The sequence below is a fragment of the Astatotilapia calliptera genome, chromosome 15 (assembly GCF_964374335.1).
Source record: "Astatotilapia calliptera chromosome 15, fAstCal68.1, whole genome shotgun sequence".
NCBI classification, from domain to species: Eukaryota; Metazoa; Chordata; class Actinopteri; order Cichliformes; family Cichlidae; genus Astatotilapia; species Astatotilapia calliptera.
Window position 1 is genome coordinate 8,422,855 of NC_137436.1, and position 14,532 is coordinate 8,437,386.

General features: G+C 39.8%; 1 protein-coding gene across 2 annotated transcripts; it reads right to left on the reverse strand.

Annotated features, from left to right (window-relative positions):
• Positions 1-8,217: 8,217 nt before the first annotated feature.
• On the reverse strand, positions 8,218-11,245 carry LOC113007044 (zinc-binding protein A33-like). Of its 2 annotated transcripts, XM_080289921.1 has the most exons (7): positions 11,040-11,239; positions 10,608-10,943; positions 10,378-10,473; positions 10,066-10,296; positions 9,932-9,954; positions 9,637-9,755; positions 8,218-9,508 (listed from the first exon to the last, which is right to left on the reverse strand). In XM_080289921.1, exons 2-7 carry the CDS (start codon positions 10,833-10,835, stop codon positions 9,006-9,008), a joined length of 1,200 nt encoding a protein of 399 aa, XP_080146047.1. In that variant the 5' UTR covers positions 10,836-10,943; positions 11,040-11,239; the 3' UTR covers positions 8,218-9,005. The 2 variants fall into 2 exon arrangements, with proteins under 2 accessions (XP_080146047.1, XP_025999164.2); XM_026143379.2 differs by having other exon boundaries at positions 10,608-11,245.
• Between the last annotated feature and the right edge of the window lie 3,287 nt (positions 11,246-14,532).

A 14,532-nucleotide genomic window follows, 5' to 3' on the forward strand; every position in this document is an offset into this window, starting at 1 on the left:
TGAGTGTTATGGTAATCTGGGGTACCTAATTTTTTTTAACAGCTTTTTTCCTTTCCCCGGGGCACACAAGTTTGAATCGAGGGTAAAAAGTACATATATACACATACACCTCCACTGATATTTGTTTAAACGTTCCTAAGACAGTTGCACCTCGATAAGATATTTCTGGTATCCATCAACAAGCTTTTGGTATAGTTCTGCGTGGATATTTGACCACTTCTCTTAGACGAATTGGTAGAGTTCATTTTAAGTGATTGGGTTCCTGATGAACTATTGTTCTATTGGTCTAAACTGTGTCCAAATTTCAACCATTATTAAATCCATTTTGTGCAATGTTCCAGAACCACTGGCAGCAAAAAATGCCACCACCATGCTTGATGGTAGAGTGTTCTTAGGTGTGAAAGCCTCACCTTTACTCCTCCAAACATATTTCTTTTCATTCTGTTTAATTTTTGGCCTCATCTGGTCATACAACTTAAAAAGCAGCATAACAACATAAAAAGCAGCTGCAAATTTTAGTCAAGCCTAAAGATGTAGATTTCAGGGCAAGGACTTATTTCCCGGTCAGCACCGTCTCCATCAGTGGCAATGTAAAACTCACTTCACTGTGGATAGTAACACTGGTTCATGATCCTGTTCATGATAGCCTCCTGAACCACCAAGGATCAGTTTGGGCTTTCTTCCAAAGTGGTGACACATTTGAATGTACTTACATACAATAGTTTTGTTGTAGTTTGTATTTCTTCTTCTTAGATCTTCTTAGATTCCTGGACTTTCCCATTGTTCTCAGTATTTCTCAATCCAGCGAGTCAATCAAGTCTCTTTTATGTTGGCCAAGAGAAACTTTCGATTGTAGTCAGTCGTGATCAATAATCAGAGGTTAATAGTCATTTTCGAACTACACGGCAGTGTAGAACCTTCTGTACCACATGTTAAAGGATTTAAATGAGTGTATGTATGTATTTGAGCCTGTATATATTGTGTGTGGGTTAGCAAAATTTAAAAAAAAAATCAAACTTGTGCACCCAATTATAGTTTTTTTAAATTAATTAAAGATGTATGCTGTATAATCGTTTCACCCTCAAAAAAGGACAGTTTGCAGAAATCGTTCAAAGCCCCAAATTATAAGCTATATGACATTTATGATGAGTGTGTGTGAACATCTGACCACAACAGTACATAACACAACAAAGGGAACTCCCATTGATGATCAGTACTGCTCCTATATGTTTCATTTCAGTGTAAACCTCAGTGTCAGGTGATTTCCTTACAACAGAACAAAGGAAATGTTAGAAAATCTGTCTCCAGTCCACATGCTGTGACGCAACCATCTCCTGGCTTTAATTTAATATTTACTTCATAGTTATGACAGTTTCCTGACGGGGGTTAATAATTTTCACAGAACTAAGAAATAAGAGCACGAAACAAACAAACAAAAAACTAAGAACATTATTTGAGCAAATATTTCTATTAAACAGCACAAACTGAAAAAAAAACTATCTCATTTCAGTGTAGAAAATATGTGCTCTATAATATATATTATAGCATGCATGATGGATGCTTTTTTTAGATGTGTTAGTGCATATACATTAGACAGAATCTGAATGCCCATGAACTGATTTTCTCTCCCCACAAACAAAAGGTTCCTTTTTTACACTTCTTCCTACATCTAAAGCTCTGCTTTAAAGTAGAAGTAAACATAAGTAAAGTCAGTTTGATATGTTACTTTTCCCCGCAAAAGAGAGGAAATGATGGGGAGAGAGAAAATGTTCGGCAGGTTAGCTGAAAGAGCATTCCCAGGTGTGACCACAGCATTCCCTCTGTACATTTTAGCAGACCAATGTGTGTGTATGTGTGTGTGTGTGTGTGTGTGTGTGTTTGAGGTTTGCTTGCAGCCAAACTGGAGCTGAACTTCATTCCTCCAGCCAATAACAACAATTTTAAACTCAAACGCACACACACTGACACACAAACACAGACTTTGTTAAACACATTTGCACGTTGTGAGGTGACAAGTGAGGGTGAAAATGATTTTCATTTGAACACGCAGCTTTTGACGTTTAATTATGGGTAACTTGTCCTTGGAACTTTCTCAGTGTGCACTGGTAAAAAAGCAAATGGGTGGTTTGTGTTGTTGTGTGAGCGAGTGTGCAGCGGTGAGTGTGTACGATGCCTTAAAGCGTTCCTGACAGTGTGTTAGGACATTAGCTCGGTTTCACTTTTTTCTTCTCTTAATCCTCGCTCTTTTGGCTTCAGGTTTGAATGAAAGAAATTTGGCTGATTATGTGCTTGAAATGTGTCTGCGTCATGACAACCAGAGCTAAAATATGGAGTATGTGCTTGTATAAATGCATGAGCTTGTGTGGTTAATTGTGTGTGTGTGTGTGTGTGTGTGTGTGTGTGTGTGTGTGTGTGTGTGTGTGTGTGTGTGTGTGTGTGTGTGTGTAATGCGAGCCTCTTTGTGTCACAGCAGTTGGCAGATAGAGGGGACTGAGTTACCCATGCTCCTTTGGGGCATCTACATTATAGAGTGCTGCCTGGGGCACTGCAGCGGTGTGCATAGGTGTGTGTATGGGTGTGGATGTGCATACTCATCTCCTGGTAAGGAAACATGGTGGTTCATGCATGGGGAAAGAAAGATGGCAGCCTGTGGTAGAAAAAGAGGTAAACGTGAGTCTATCATATGTAAGATAGTAACCCACAGTAAGAGCAAACCAAGAAAAAGGCACTGAAATAAAAACAGAAAAAATAGCACAGAAACACAGGGAATAATACTACATATTATTTCTTTTTGGAAGTAAATTTGCTTTCATTCTGTATGCTTAAAATCCTTATTTGTAAGATCTGCTGTTATAAACAGAGTGGCAATAATACTAAACCCTGACTGGCCTGTGCACGACTTTCACTAATGCCATCTTAATCCTCCTGTTTCATTGTAGTTTCATTATATGGAAATCCAAGTAAAACAGTTGACAACATTGCAGAAAGAGAAACTTGTTACTGAATTGTGGTAAAACATCAATAAAGTTAATTCTGACAGCAATCTTAAAGCTGCGCAAATTATTATGTTTACATTGGCGGTACATCAGATGACCAATGTTTAATGTGGAATGCATTTACTAATTGCTAATTTGGCTTCATAGCCTGTAACATTACTGTTTTGTAATCATTCTCATCGCGTTCATCCAGCATCTAGGATGGTGGGGGGGTGAAAGGTATCGTATGCCATTGGTGTACCACAAGAAATGAAAGACATAATGCGCAGTTAGAGATCTAAACAGCTGCTGCTCAGGAAGTAAAGCTGAGAGTTCATTAATAGCAAGGTTGGTGTTTGGTCTCTGCACACCGAAGTGATCTTAGGCAGGACTCATTTTTCTTTCAGATACAGTGAAAATGCTTTTAACAAGAATCCTGCTTTATTGTTAAAGTAAGTCATGCATTACTTGTTTACGCTCTGCTGCGATCAGTCGGTTGTTTAGTTCACGGTATTCCAAACAGATCTATTGCCAACAGGGAAGTTGGGAAGTTTACCTCTGATGAACAAGGTGTTTCTTATCTCTCTCATCCACGATTTTAAATACTGATACTTATATATTAACAAATAGCTAATATTGACCGATATATCGGCAGAGCTCTAAATACATCCATCTGTTTGAGTGTGAAAAGAGATGTGTGAATGGCTAAGTGTGGCTTGAAATGTGAAGCACTAGATATTAGTACTCTAATGAAAAATTGTACTGACTACATGAAATAAGTATGTTTTGTTACACTGTAAGTGTAAATAAAGATAAGGTAGATTTTAATGGAATACTTATTTGGGAAAATACTCGGCCTGCCTTGTTAGGCTGAAAACAGCAGCAGCTGCTGGATGGGATCTAACAGATGGTACAGGTACATTGCTAAGACACACACACTCTGCTTGCATGATGCAATGCATCACATTGCACACTCTATGCACACCCTACCTGTAGCATAACCTGCGAATGAACACAAATGAGATATAATGGCAGTTTTACATATCCGTCATCTAACTTTCTCCCCATTCTCTCTTTGAGACTTGTTCTCTCACTGTCCCTCCTCTGTTCACCAACTCCATTCAGCCTGACCTTGTTATTTGAATGAGAGGAGTGGACCACCCTGGGGAGGAATAGGGGAGATCACATTACCCCCAAAAATGTAGAGGGCCTACAAAAGAGCCATGAGACATCAGGGTGAGGGAAAGAGGGCAGCAGTGAGAGAGAGAAATAGGAGAGCACATGAAAGAGTGCATTAGTGAGAGGGAGAGAGAGAGAGAGAGAGAGATTGATTGGGATGAAGAGATGAGGGGACGGATAAAGAGAGGTGGAGGTGAGATCAGAGAATGGCTGAATGTGGAAAAACACTTCTTTTTATTATAACAGTCAAAGCTTGTATATGTACAGGACTTCCACCTGCCTTCTGAATATGATTGAAAGTGTATATTCAGTCTTTTTCATTCAACCTGCCATTATTTTTTCTGTTTTGGCCATTATTTGCAACCAACTTCCTGAAATCTAGAAAAAAATCAGACCATTACAGAGGTTTTGATCAATCTCCGACGACCCAATTTAATTCTATTTTTTATCCAGGTTGTCCATTTCTGTCAATTCTTCTAAACATTTGGCTTCACATTTGACTTCACAGTGATCTCTCTTAAAAGAACCAAAGCATTTTTATTGCTTTATGTCTACTTCCTGGACTGGAAATACTGTTAAAGTAATCTTTGTAGTAGGTAAAAAAAGATGCAACCTATAGGACACAGGATTACTAACTTACCAAGCTTACTGCTCTGTGGCTTTCGACTGCAATGTAAAATTATTCCTGATATGTAAGAATGCATATTGTGCTTTCTCTGCCCGTTAGATAGATCGATCCTTCATTAATCATTTGCAGGAAATTACATTGCCACAGCAACTACAACACGGACATAACACCACATATCCCAAACAGCAGAACAATATAAATTCCCAATAAAGTTTGTAACATATAAATGAATAAAACTGTCAATCACTAATATTTGCCAGCAGGGAAATATGCAGATAAAAATATATAATTATTTTTCTATAAACAGTCTTATCACAGTGGGTATGAAGGACCTCCTGGGATGCTCAGAGTTGCAGTCTTCGACTGAAAATGCTACTGTTGACAACCTGAAGGGTATGAAGTAGATGTGCAGGGGAGGTCATAACTGATTTCAGCTCCTAGAGCATTCATCTCTCCATAAACTGCTGGACTCTCTTCTCTTCAGACCTGACTACATAGCCAGGATTCTTGATAAGTTTTTCTATTTGTTTCCTGTCTGATGTGCAGACACCTAATCAAACAGAGCATCCTTTTATTTAAAATCCTGCAAACCACACTATATTGGATGTTGGAGCTAATGTATACCTGTTGATTCAGGACATATATTGCTACAATATTCTTCTGTATGACCCTGTAATTTATAGGTATGAATGTAGGCTAATTATGGAAGAGATAAGGGTATTCTCAAATATAAGTCAACCATTGAATTTCTCATAAGTTAACTGAGCTTCTTTCCTCTCACAGAAGTAAATCAATCTTTCAGGAAAGCTGCAGCTTCCAATACTTGTCCTTAGGGGGCGCTGTGGGTCAGGACTTTGGGGATTTTTTGGAGAGTCTAACTCTTCCTTTCACTTTCATTGACATCTAATGATAATTATAACTTGGGTCACATCAGGGGGACATACACACACACACACATAGGTTCACTAACCACACGCACACACTGCCTGGTTAAAAACATGAAGACATTAGCAGTAACTTGACGCTGAGTGAGTATTGATCTAGTCTCAGGGGGCTTAGAGAGTGAGAGAACACCAGACAGCACTTTATCAGAGCACTTGAATATCGCAGCTCAACGAGCGTTAAGTGTGTGTATTAGTGTGCGCCTTTATGTCACAGATAGGAAGAAGCAACATTTGCAAAACAGTTTGTTAATCATTTATTACGGGGTGAAAGTCCAGTCTCTTAAAGTCTAGCATCGTTTTAGTCAGAGAAAGATTTTATTTGGCACTAACTTTCTTTCATTGCTACATTTTACTCAGATTTTCTAATAAATTATTACTTTCCTCTCTTGCATCACTTTTCCTCCCAGTGTCCTCCTGTGAGGTCCTGACTGGTATGTTCAATCTGCATCTATAACATTATACAGACCAGACTGAGGAGCAATCAGGCCTGTGTGTGTGTGTGTGTGTGTGTGTGTGTGTGTGTGTGTGTGTGTGTGTGTGTGTGTGTGTGTGTGTGTGTGTGTGTGTGTGTATCAGACCAGTGGGGAGTTCATGATTATGATTGCTGAGGACACGTACTGCTCAGATTCTTCTCGGTGATTGCCTCCAAACGAAACATAATGCAGGAGAGAAAGAGAGATGACAACATCCTATACTCGGAGTCTTGTTTCTTGAAGATATCCAGACCACAATAACAAGAGTAAAAAGTGACCAAGAAGGACCTGAAAACAAGGAGCAGATGGAAAAACAACCGCATAAGAGTGCACACGTGTGTTTCCATGCTCATGCTCATTTATCTATATATTACTTTATGTACACTGACTGCTGTGGTGTTTTCAGTAACTGTAGCGTGTGCATACAGGTTGTTGTGCGTATAGCTGTTTTTCTTATTCCACCACTTATTTTAACTGATTTGTATGTCCATCATCTATCCATTTGTGCACACTGAGCAAAGGTTTGCAAGCTCTTAATGAAAAAAAAAGTCAGGTTTTAATAATACTGTGAAAAAATTAGAAAAACAGATATTTGCTCCCATTTATAGTGCATATAATTAAGCTGTTCTGTGGCTTTTTCTTTGTGTCTTAGTTCTCTTTGTGTAGTTTGAGCCTGACTCAGTGAGTCTGGGACTACACACGGCTCTGTGGAGACCATACTGTCTGTTGCTGAACTTCTTCTTGTCGCTCAAGCTACACTACAAGGGCAAAAGTAGTGGACCACTTACATTGCACTTATAGGAACTGCCTAGCCATGGAATCCATGCCATGAAGCTCCCAGTGCACAGTTTTTATGCTGATAACAATACCCGCTCTGTAACTTTGTTGCTGAGTTTGCACTAATACGACTTGATACTTGATAATGGATTATCTACGGGCAATATTAGCATCATATTACAGTATCACTCTTGTATTTGCTGAGCTCTTTAGAATGACCCATTCTTTTGCAAATATTTGTAAAGGCACAGTGTATGGTTAGGTGCTTGATGTTGTGGCATTAGGACCAGGATTCAAAGATCAAGAGGTGTGGCCTAGTACTTTTCAATACTTTCATAAGGCATTTTATTCATATAGTGTATTCAGGACCAACCTGCATGTTTGAGGTCATTTCCATGTTGCAGACTGAATCTGAGGTCACTCAAATGATACCTGATGGTATTACATGATAAATAATCTAAATCTCCACAAGGGCTCTTTAGAAAATTGGCACAGTATTGCACATTTGCAACTCTTTCATCACCAACTGAGCACATACACTGAGACACACTGTCATCTCCTCAGAAGCCAAGCCAAGTGTGACTACAGAGGCGCTGGTCCGAAGTACTATAGATCTTATGTCTCCAACCTCAGGGCAGTTGGCACATCTCTCCCCTCCCTTTGCTCGTCTCGTTTGTTTTCTTTCTATTCCCATCTAAACTTGTGACCTGCTTACTGTTACCACTCCTGCTCGGAGCCGTGTTGTCAATCTCATAAACATCATTGCTCCACTTTTGATATCTTTGTCCTGCTTCATTAGTTCGGTGCTTCTTTACCTCTGACCTGTGCGCAGTGATTTATGAACAGCACACTCACATAAAGTACCTACATGTTTGAATCCCATGTACAATATACACACAACGATTATATTTATGTCCCTCTTAATTTATTTAAGGAAATTAACTGGTGCTAAAAAAAATTATTGATTTTCTCTGTAATGTTTTGGGACAACACTAATGTCCACGAACTTACAAAAACAACGGCTTGAGCTTTGAAAGTTCTCAGATTTGATTTAAAGAGAAATTCATTTAAAATAACATTTGACATATTCTGCTCAGTGGCTCAGTTCTCTGTTCAAATATCAAATGATTGATTATTTAAAGGGGATTTTGAGAGAGAAAAACAGTTGCTACACTTTTAAAGAAATTGACTGTGTAGGGAAAACAGTGTGAGTAAACAACAACAACAACAACAACAAACCATAGAGGAAACACATTTTTATTCCAGAAATTGAAATTTGACACAATTGAGTTTGCAGTAAGGTTTGTACATTTACAAATCAATTTTAACTCAGTAAATATGAACAATATACTGATGATTAAAACAACTTTCAAAATAGCAAAAGCAAAATTCCCTTCATATAAATCTGAAAAATACACGTTTCTCAAATTAAAGTAATTCAAACATAATTCCCTCACAACCACAGTTAAGCAGGCTTGTCAGTCATTCTCCATCTCGAACCTTCATTAGCTCTGCCAAAAGCAGACTCACACTCGTGTAAAACATGCAGAGGAGTCCAGACTAAATGAAGCCGTATGCCCCGTTCTTCCATTCTTCCCTTTTCTCCCTCAGTGTTTTCTTCTCTCGATCCCTTTTCTCTTTTAATTTGGCCCCTCTGTTTGTTTTTCTTCATTCTTTCATTAGTTGAAAAAACATAGCAGGCATTCCAGCTGTAATACCACCGAGATTCAGTATCAGCACGGCTGTGGATTCATACATGGGAGTGTTTTAGTGGTGAAAAGACTGAAAAAGAGAGCGAGATTGTCGTACACTATTGTCATGTGGTATTACCTCATAACCATTCATTCATGTACTCTGTATACATGTAGACCGATATTAGCCACAATATGGGGCATTGTGGAAATACTGTATATCTATTACATTCAATCACTGAAAATTTTGGTTACATTGTAAATATCCACAACATTACAAAAAAGAGAGTTTCAAATGAGTCCTTATTTTATGAGGACTTTGTAGTTTTGCAGAATGTCTATTTTACTTGTGTTATCCCTACTGACAATTCAGGTGGAAGAATTTTTGTCTTACCGCGAAAGTATGGAAAGAGTTTTTCGGTAAAAGTGTATCTGATAATATGTATGGGCACTTTCCGGCCAAGGTCAAAAAATGATAGTATTCCTTTGTCATAATTTAAGTTCACTCTGACCTTTTGGGGAGGTGAACTTTCCATTGCCTCTTTGGAATCACCTTCTGGTGTAAGTTCACGCAGAATGTTAGTGCAAACACACACATAGATGCCCCAGATCTTTTCAGAAACACTGGTTTGAGCAGCCACACCAACAGCCCAGTAACCATCTACCTCTACATCCCAGCTGTGCTTTCCAGAACTAAAGCTTTCATATCCAAGAATATCTGATTGATGCAGCCTTTCAGGGTTTTGAGGAAATAATGTAGAATCGCATGATGCTAAACAAGTCAAATGTTCTGATACAGTCATTCCCTGGGAGCAAGTGTTGGGATCCATAACTACAGGAGCTTTGGGAAAAAACAGAAATAGAAGGTGTTAGTACAACACCCTGTTCTTTTATTTAATGAAAATGTTCAAAGGGAACTTCAGATATAAGGTCAAAAAGGTGAGTCAGAAACAACAATATTTTGCTTACTGTATTGGATTAGAGTCTTCATTTTTATCCAGACTGAGAAGAGCAGTTTCCCAAGGTGTTTGGCCTCATCGATCAGAGCTCCTGATGGAGTGACTGGATCTGAGAGTGTGCACTGAGATCTAAAAGAATGGCCAAACAAAACTAAACAAAACAAATCAAATGCACCGCCGTTGATTTTTATGTGATTTATTTTGCCTTTTTGTTCACATGTAGTCACTCAAAGAGAAGTGAGTGGTTATGATGGACGGATTTTCAAACTTGAATACATCATTAACCAGCAGTTTCTTGTACTTACCGCTCCATAGTGGATTTGATGTTCTATCAAATAAAGAGGAATTATTATAATAAAATTATTATTTTTAAAAATCTGTGCTTCAGATTTTGTTAGATGGCAAAATTTAAATCAAAAGTATTGATTGCCACACATACCATCATAAATGCCATGTCTCCAGCTTTCATCTCCCCCTCTAAGGTTTTGATTTTGTCTCTAAGTGAGGAGATCTCAGCAGTCATGTTTACGATCTTCAGGTTCATTGTCTGACTCTTGAGTCCTGCCTCCCTCCTCACTGCATCTATCCTCCCAGCTTCCTCTGCTCTCAGGAACTGGTAAAGCTTCTGAAACTCTCCTTTGATGGTCTTCTCTGTATCCTGGGCCTGGAGCTGAGGAGAAACACAATTCTGATGGAAGACAAGATACAATGTTTGCTTTAGCTTCAATAGCATTATATGTCTGTAACTTACCTTAATGTGGTTAGCCATTTTATCATATCTGAGTTTTTCTGCTTCAAACGTCCCCAGTTTGCTCTTTAAGTGCATCACCTCAATCTTGATTTTAGTCTATAAATAAAGTGAATAATTATTACATAGTATACGGGAGATCACTTAGTTAGGTTTCACTTAGATTATTTAAAAAACATTTGTTAACTTTTGTTAACTACCAAATTAAAAACAAATATCCATGCACTGCTTACTCTGTGCTCTTCTGCTGCTTCGTTGATGGGGACACAGTTGTGTTTCTTATGTTGTTTTGCATCCCTGCAAACCACACAGATGAGCTGCTGATCATTCTGACAGAAGAGTCTGAGTTTCTCCTTGTGCAGACTGCAGAGCTCCTTAGATGCTGATGCAGCCTGACTCCTCTCTCTTCTCAGGTTGTCAGAGAGATTTCTCAGTGCCAGGTTACGTGGTGCCCGAGACATAGGAAATATTTCTTTACAGACCGGGCAAGCCTGAAGGCTACTCTGCCTCCACCACTCCTCAAGACAGTACTTACAGAAGCTGTGACCACACAGCAAGACAACAGGATCCTTAAATATATCACAACAAACAGGGCAGGTGCAGTCCAGCTCAGACTGTGATACATTAGAAGCCATTTTGTCGTTTTTTTCCTTAAGCAGCCTTACTTTCACTTTCAAAGAGTCACTCCAGTTTGCTCAAATTTAGTACTCACGGTTGAAGCAGCTTCAAAAACTCTTATTAACTGACCTTAACAACTATTATAACTATTTAATGGATTATCTTTTATGGATTATCTATCCTGTTATTCTTTTGAAAATCTACATACAGGACAGCTGTGGGTGCAGATGTCATTTCTTTCTTCCTGTCCACTAAGAAGAAAAGAACACTGGGGGAGGAGCTTTCTTTGACCCTGTGAGACAATCACATGATTTGCACTAGAAGGAGGAAATACTTTTGTAGCGGAGGTGTGGTCCCGGGCGCGGCTGCAGGGGAGGAGTGGTGCAGTGAGCTCAACGGGGCGGTGCTAGAGACTCAGGTGAGAACAGCTGATGGCGTTTGGGCTGATGACGGTTTCCTTCCCCTTTTTTAGTGAGAGGATAGGAGCGGAGGGGGAGCGGGGATCAGCTGAGACCGGAGCTGTCCAGACTACGGACTGTCACAATAAATGAAAGCTAAAAATAAACGTGGCACCTGACAGTAAAGCACTGTGTGTGTGTGTGTGTGTGTGTGTGTGTGTGTGTGTGTGTGTGTGTGTGTGTGTGTGTGTGTGTGTGTGTGTGTGTGTGTGTGTGTGTGTGTGTGAAGTGCTTCTCACAACTTTCTTCCTGGTTGGTTTCTGTTAAGCAAAGACAGAGAGGGGGACAGAGAGACTACACTTAAGGCTTGTATTACAATAACGCTCCCCTGAGTTTCTTTAAAAAAAAGTATTTTACAACAGGGGTGCCAGACTTCCAACCTGCAGGCCACATACGGCAGTTAATAATGTCAATTGTTAATTGCCCAATTGTTATTGGCTCTGCTGAGAATCTATGCAGGTAGGGATGGGGGGCACACCATGTGGCCAATCACATGCAAAGAAAGAGTTGGCTCATACCATTATGTGAAAGAAGGAAGGAGATCTGTGTTCTCCAAAAGTTGATTCTGTTCATCTGGACGTAGCGTTTTCAGTGGGAGAAACGTTTCGTCACTCATCCAAGTGACTTCTTCAGTCTCAGCTGACTGCAGGTTTCCCCAATCTTATAAACAGTACATTCGCATAATGACTGAAACCAGCCCACTGAGGGAACAATGGGCTGGGAAGTCAGTTACTTCATCATGATTATGCAAATTCCATTCACAGAGAGTTGCGGAATGGCTGCAATCACAGCATTATAAGATGGTGAAAGATGTACCCTTAGGCCCCCTCCTCAATTCAAAGATGGTCTTTCCCTTTTCAAGTAAATGGCCTCCTTGACTCTGCACTCAAACCAGCGTTCCTCCCTGTCCAGGATGTGTACATCCTCATCATTGAAAGAGTGTCCACTGGCCTGTAGGTTTAGATAGACTGCAGAGTCCTGGCTTGACAAGGTAGCTCTTCTGTGTTGTGCCATCCACTTCGCCAGAGGTTGTTTGGTTTCTCCGGTGTATAAATCCTGGCAATCCTCCTGGCACTTAACAGTGTACACTATGTTAGTCTGTTTGTGTCGGGGGACGCGATCCTTGGGGTGGACCAATTTTTGGTGCAGCGTGTTTTGGGGTTTGAAAGCCACCGAGACCCGGTGTTTAGAAAAGATGCGTCTCAACTGCTCCGATAATCCTGACACATACGGGATCACTACAGGTTTTTGCTTAGTCAATGGCTAAGAGAAAACCTGTAGGCCTGAATGGGCACTTAAATCCGTCTCTAATTCTTAACTTGTTTGATCTGCTGCTCACCACAAACAAGCACAAGGACTTTTTGGACTTTTAATTGTTTTAGAGTTTTTCATACTGATAAAAACCTCCATTCATACTACACAAAATAATTAAGTAATAAGCAGTTAAAACCTGTTGAACCCTAATACCCCCGGTACCAGGCTAAAACATTTCAACAACCACCAAACAGCTAAAATAATTGAAGAGCAGGTAACCCGATTCCACCAAAAGATGTAAACAAAAAACATGTATCTTTCACCCAATGAACATGCCATCAGGAGCTGCAAGCAGACATCTCACAGATTCCAAAAGTGCAGGTTTCCTTACTAAGCAAATTTCACAGAACCAGGAGCAAAAGAAGACACTGTCATGAATTTTGCCTTACCTACGCTGTCTTGCTTCCACGTTTTATTTATACTTATTTCATATTGTAAGTCATGTGCCATGTAAAGTGCCTTGAGGTGATTCTTGATCCAGTTTGGTGGTACATATATAAAAACTGAAGTGATTTAACATTAGAAATTCTGAAGCAGATACATACTGGGTAAAAGTCATGTATGGCTACGTAGAATCTGAGATCACGTATTTTCCAAATTGACGATTAACTTACATCAAGTCACTGTTACAAGCAAAAGCACACCACCAATCATTTTTCTTCCATTCTCTTCCCCCCACCAATCGTTTTTCTCATGGCCATGCATTTGCGTGAAGGCACACACATAAGCTACATCCATCAGATTCTAGACAGTGAAAATTTCTAATGATTTGTCCTCTGACCACTGCAGCAGCTATCAAAGGCTAACTGTTTTAACATGACAGCACTCACCACCATGTGGCTACTACAGTTCCCGCTCTCCCCGCTCTACTTTAAAAAAAATGTGGAGTCTGTCTGTCCCCTCCCGCTTAATGTAACCAACTTGAGACATGGCATTGATTTGATTCAACTGTTGGGTTATCTACATCTCTCACACTACGCAGTGTGAGGTCAGTTACACAGCTTTTCCCACTTACCTACAGGCTGGCATAATTATTAGAGCAGGGTGCTGTGGTGCGACTGTTTCTATACTTAAATATTATGTCCATAACCATAAAACATTCAATCTACATAAAGCCTAGTGTTCTGGATCTGGCCACAGTAGCATCCCAAGGGTGGTGCTGTAAAGCCGTCCAGAGCCACAATTAGATGGAGAGAGTTGGAAGAAATACTGGATGGTGGCCGGGACTGAACGAGAGCACAGCTGATGGTAAACTAATTTTGTTGGCCTGATACCCCTACCCAATACACACACATACACACACACAAACCACATGCTTCTAAGTGAAACACAGACACTGCACTGTGCTTTCACACATGAGAGTAGCCTCTCGAGCCTCTGAATGTAGGACGAAATCACACACTTTCCTGCTCTTTCCATCTTGCTTCTCAGCTGCTCTAACACACACTTGATCTCCATCTCAGCGAGTAAGGCATATGCTCCATCATCTGCCTCCAGGGACAAAAGACTAAATACTGGGAAGTAGTTCAGTGAGACACCAAGTGTTGGAGAAAAGTGTTGTATGATATTTGAAATGTGTTTGGAGACTTTGGAGAACATTTTTGATACATTATATATATTACAAAATCTCAAAGCATTTTTTTAGACCTCTAAAGCTCATCTCAGCTCATTAAAATGACATAATTAGACGTTAGACCTTCATGCATGCAAAAAGGTGTAACTGTAAACTGACCTCATTTAGAATCCGCAAATCCATTAACATGCAAAT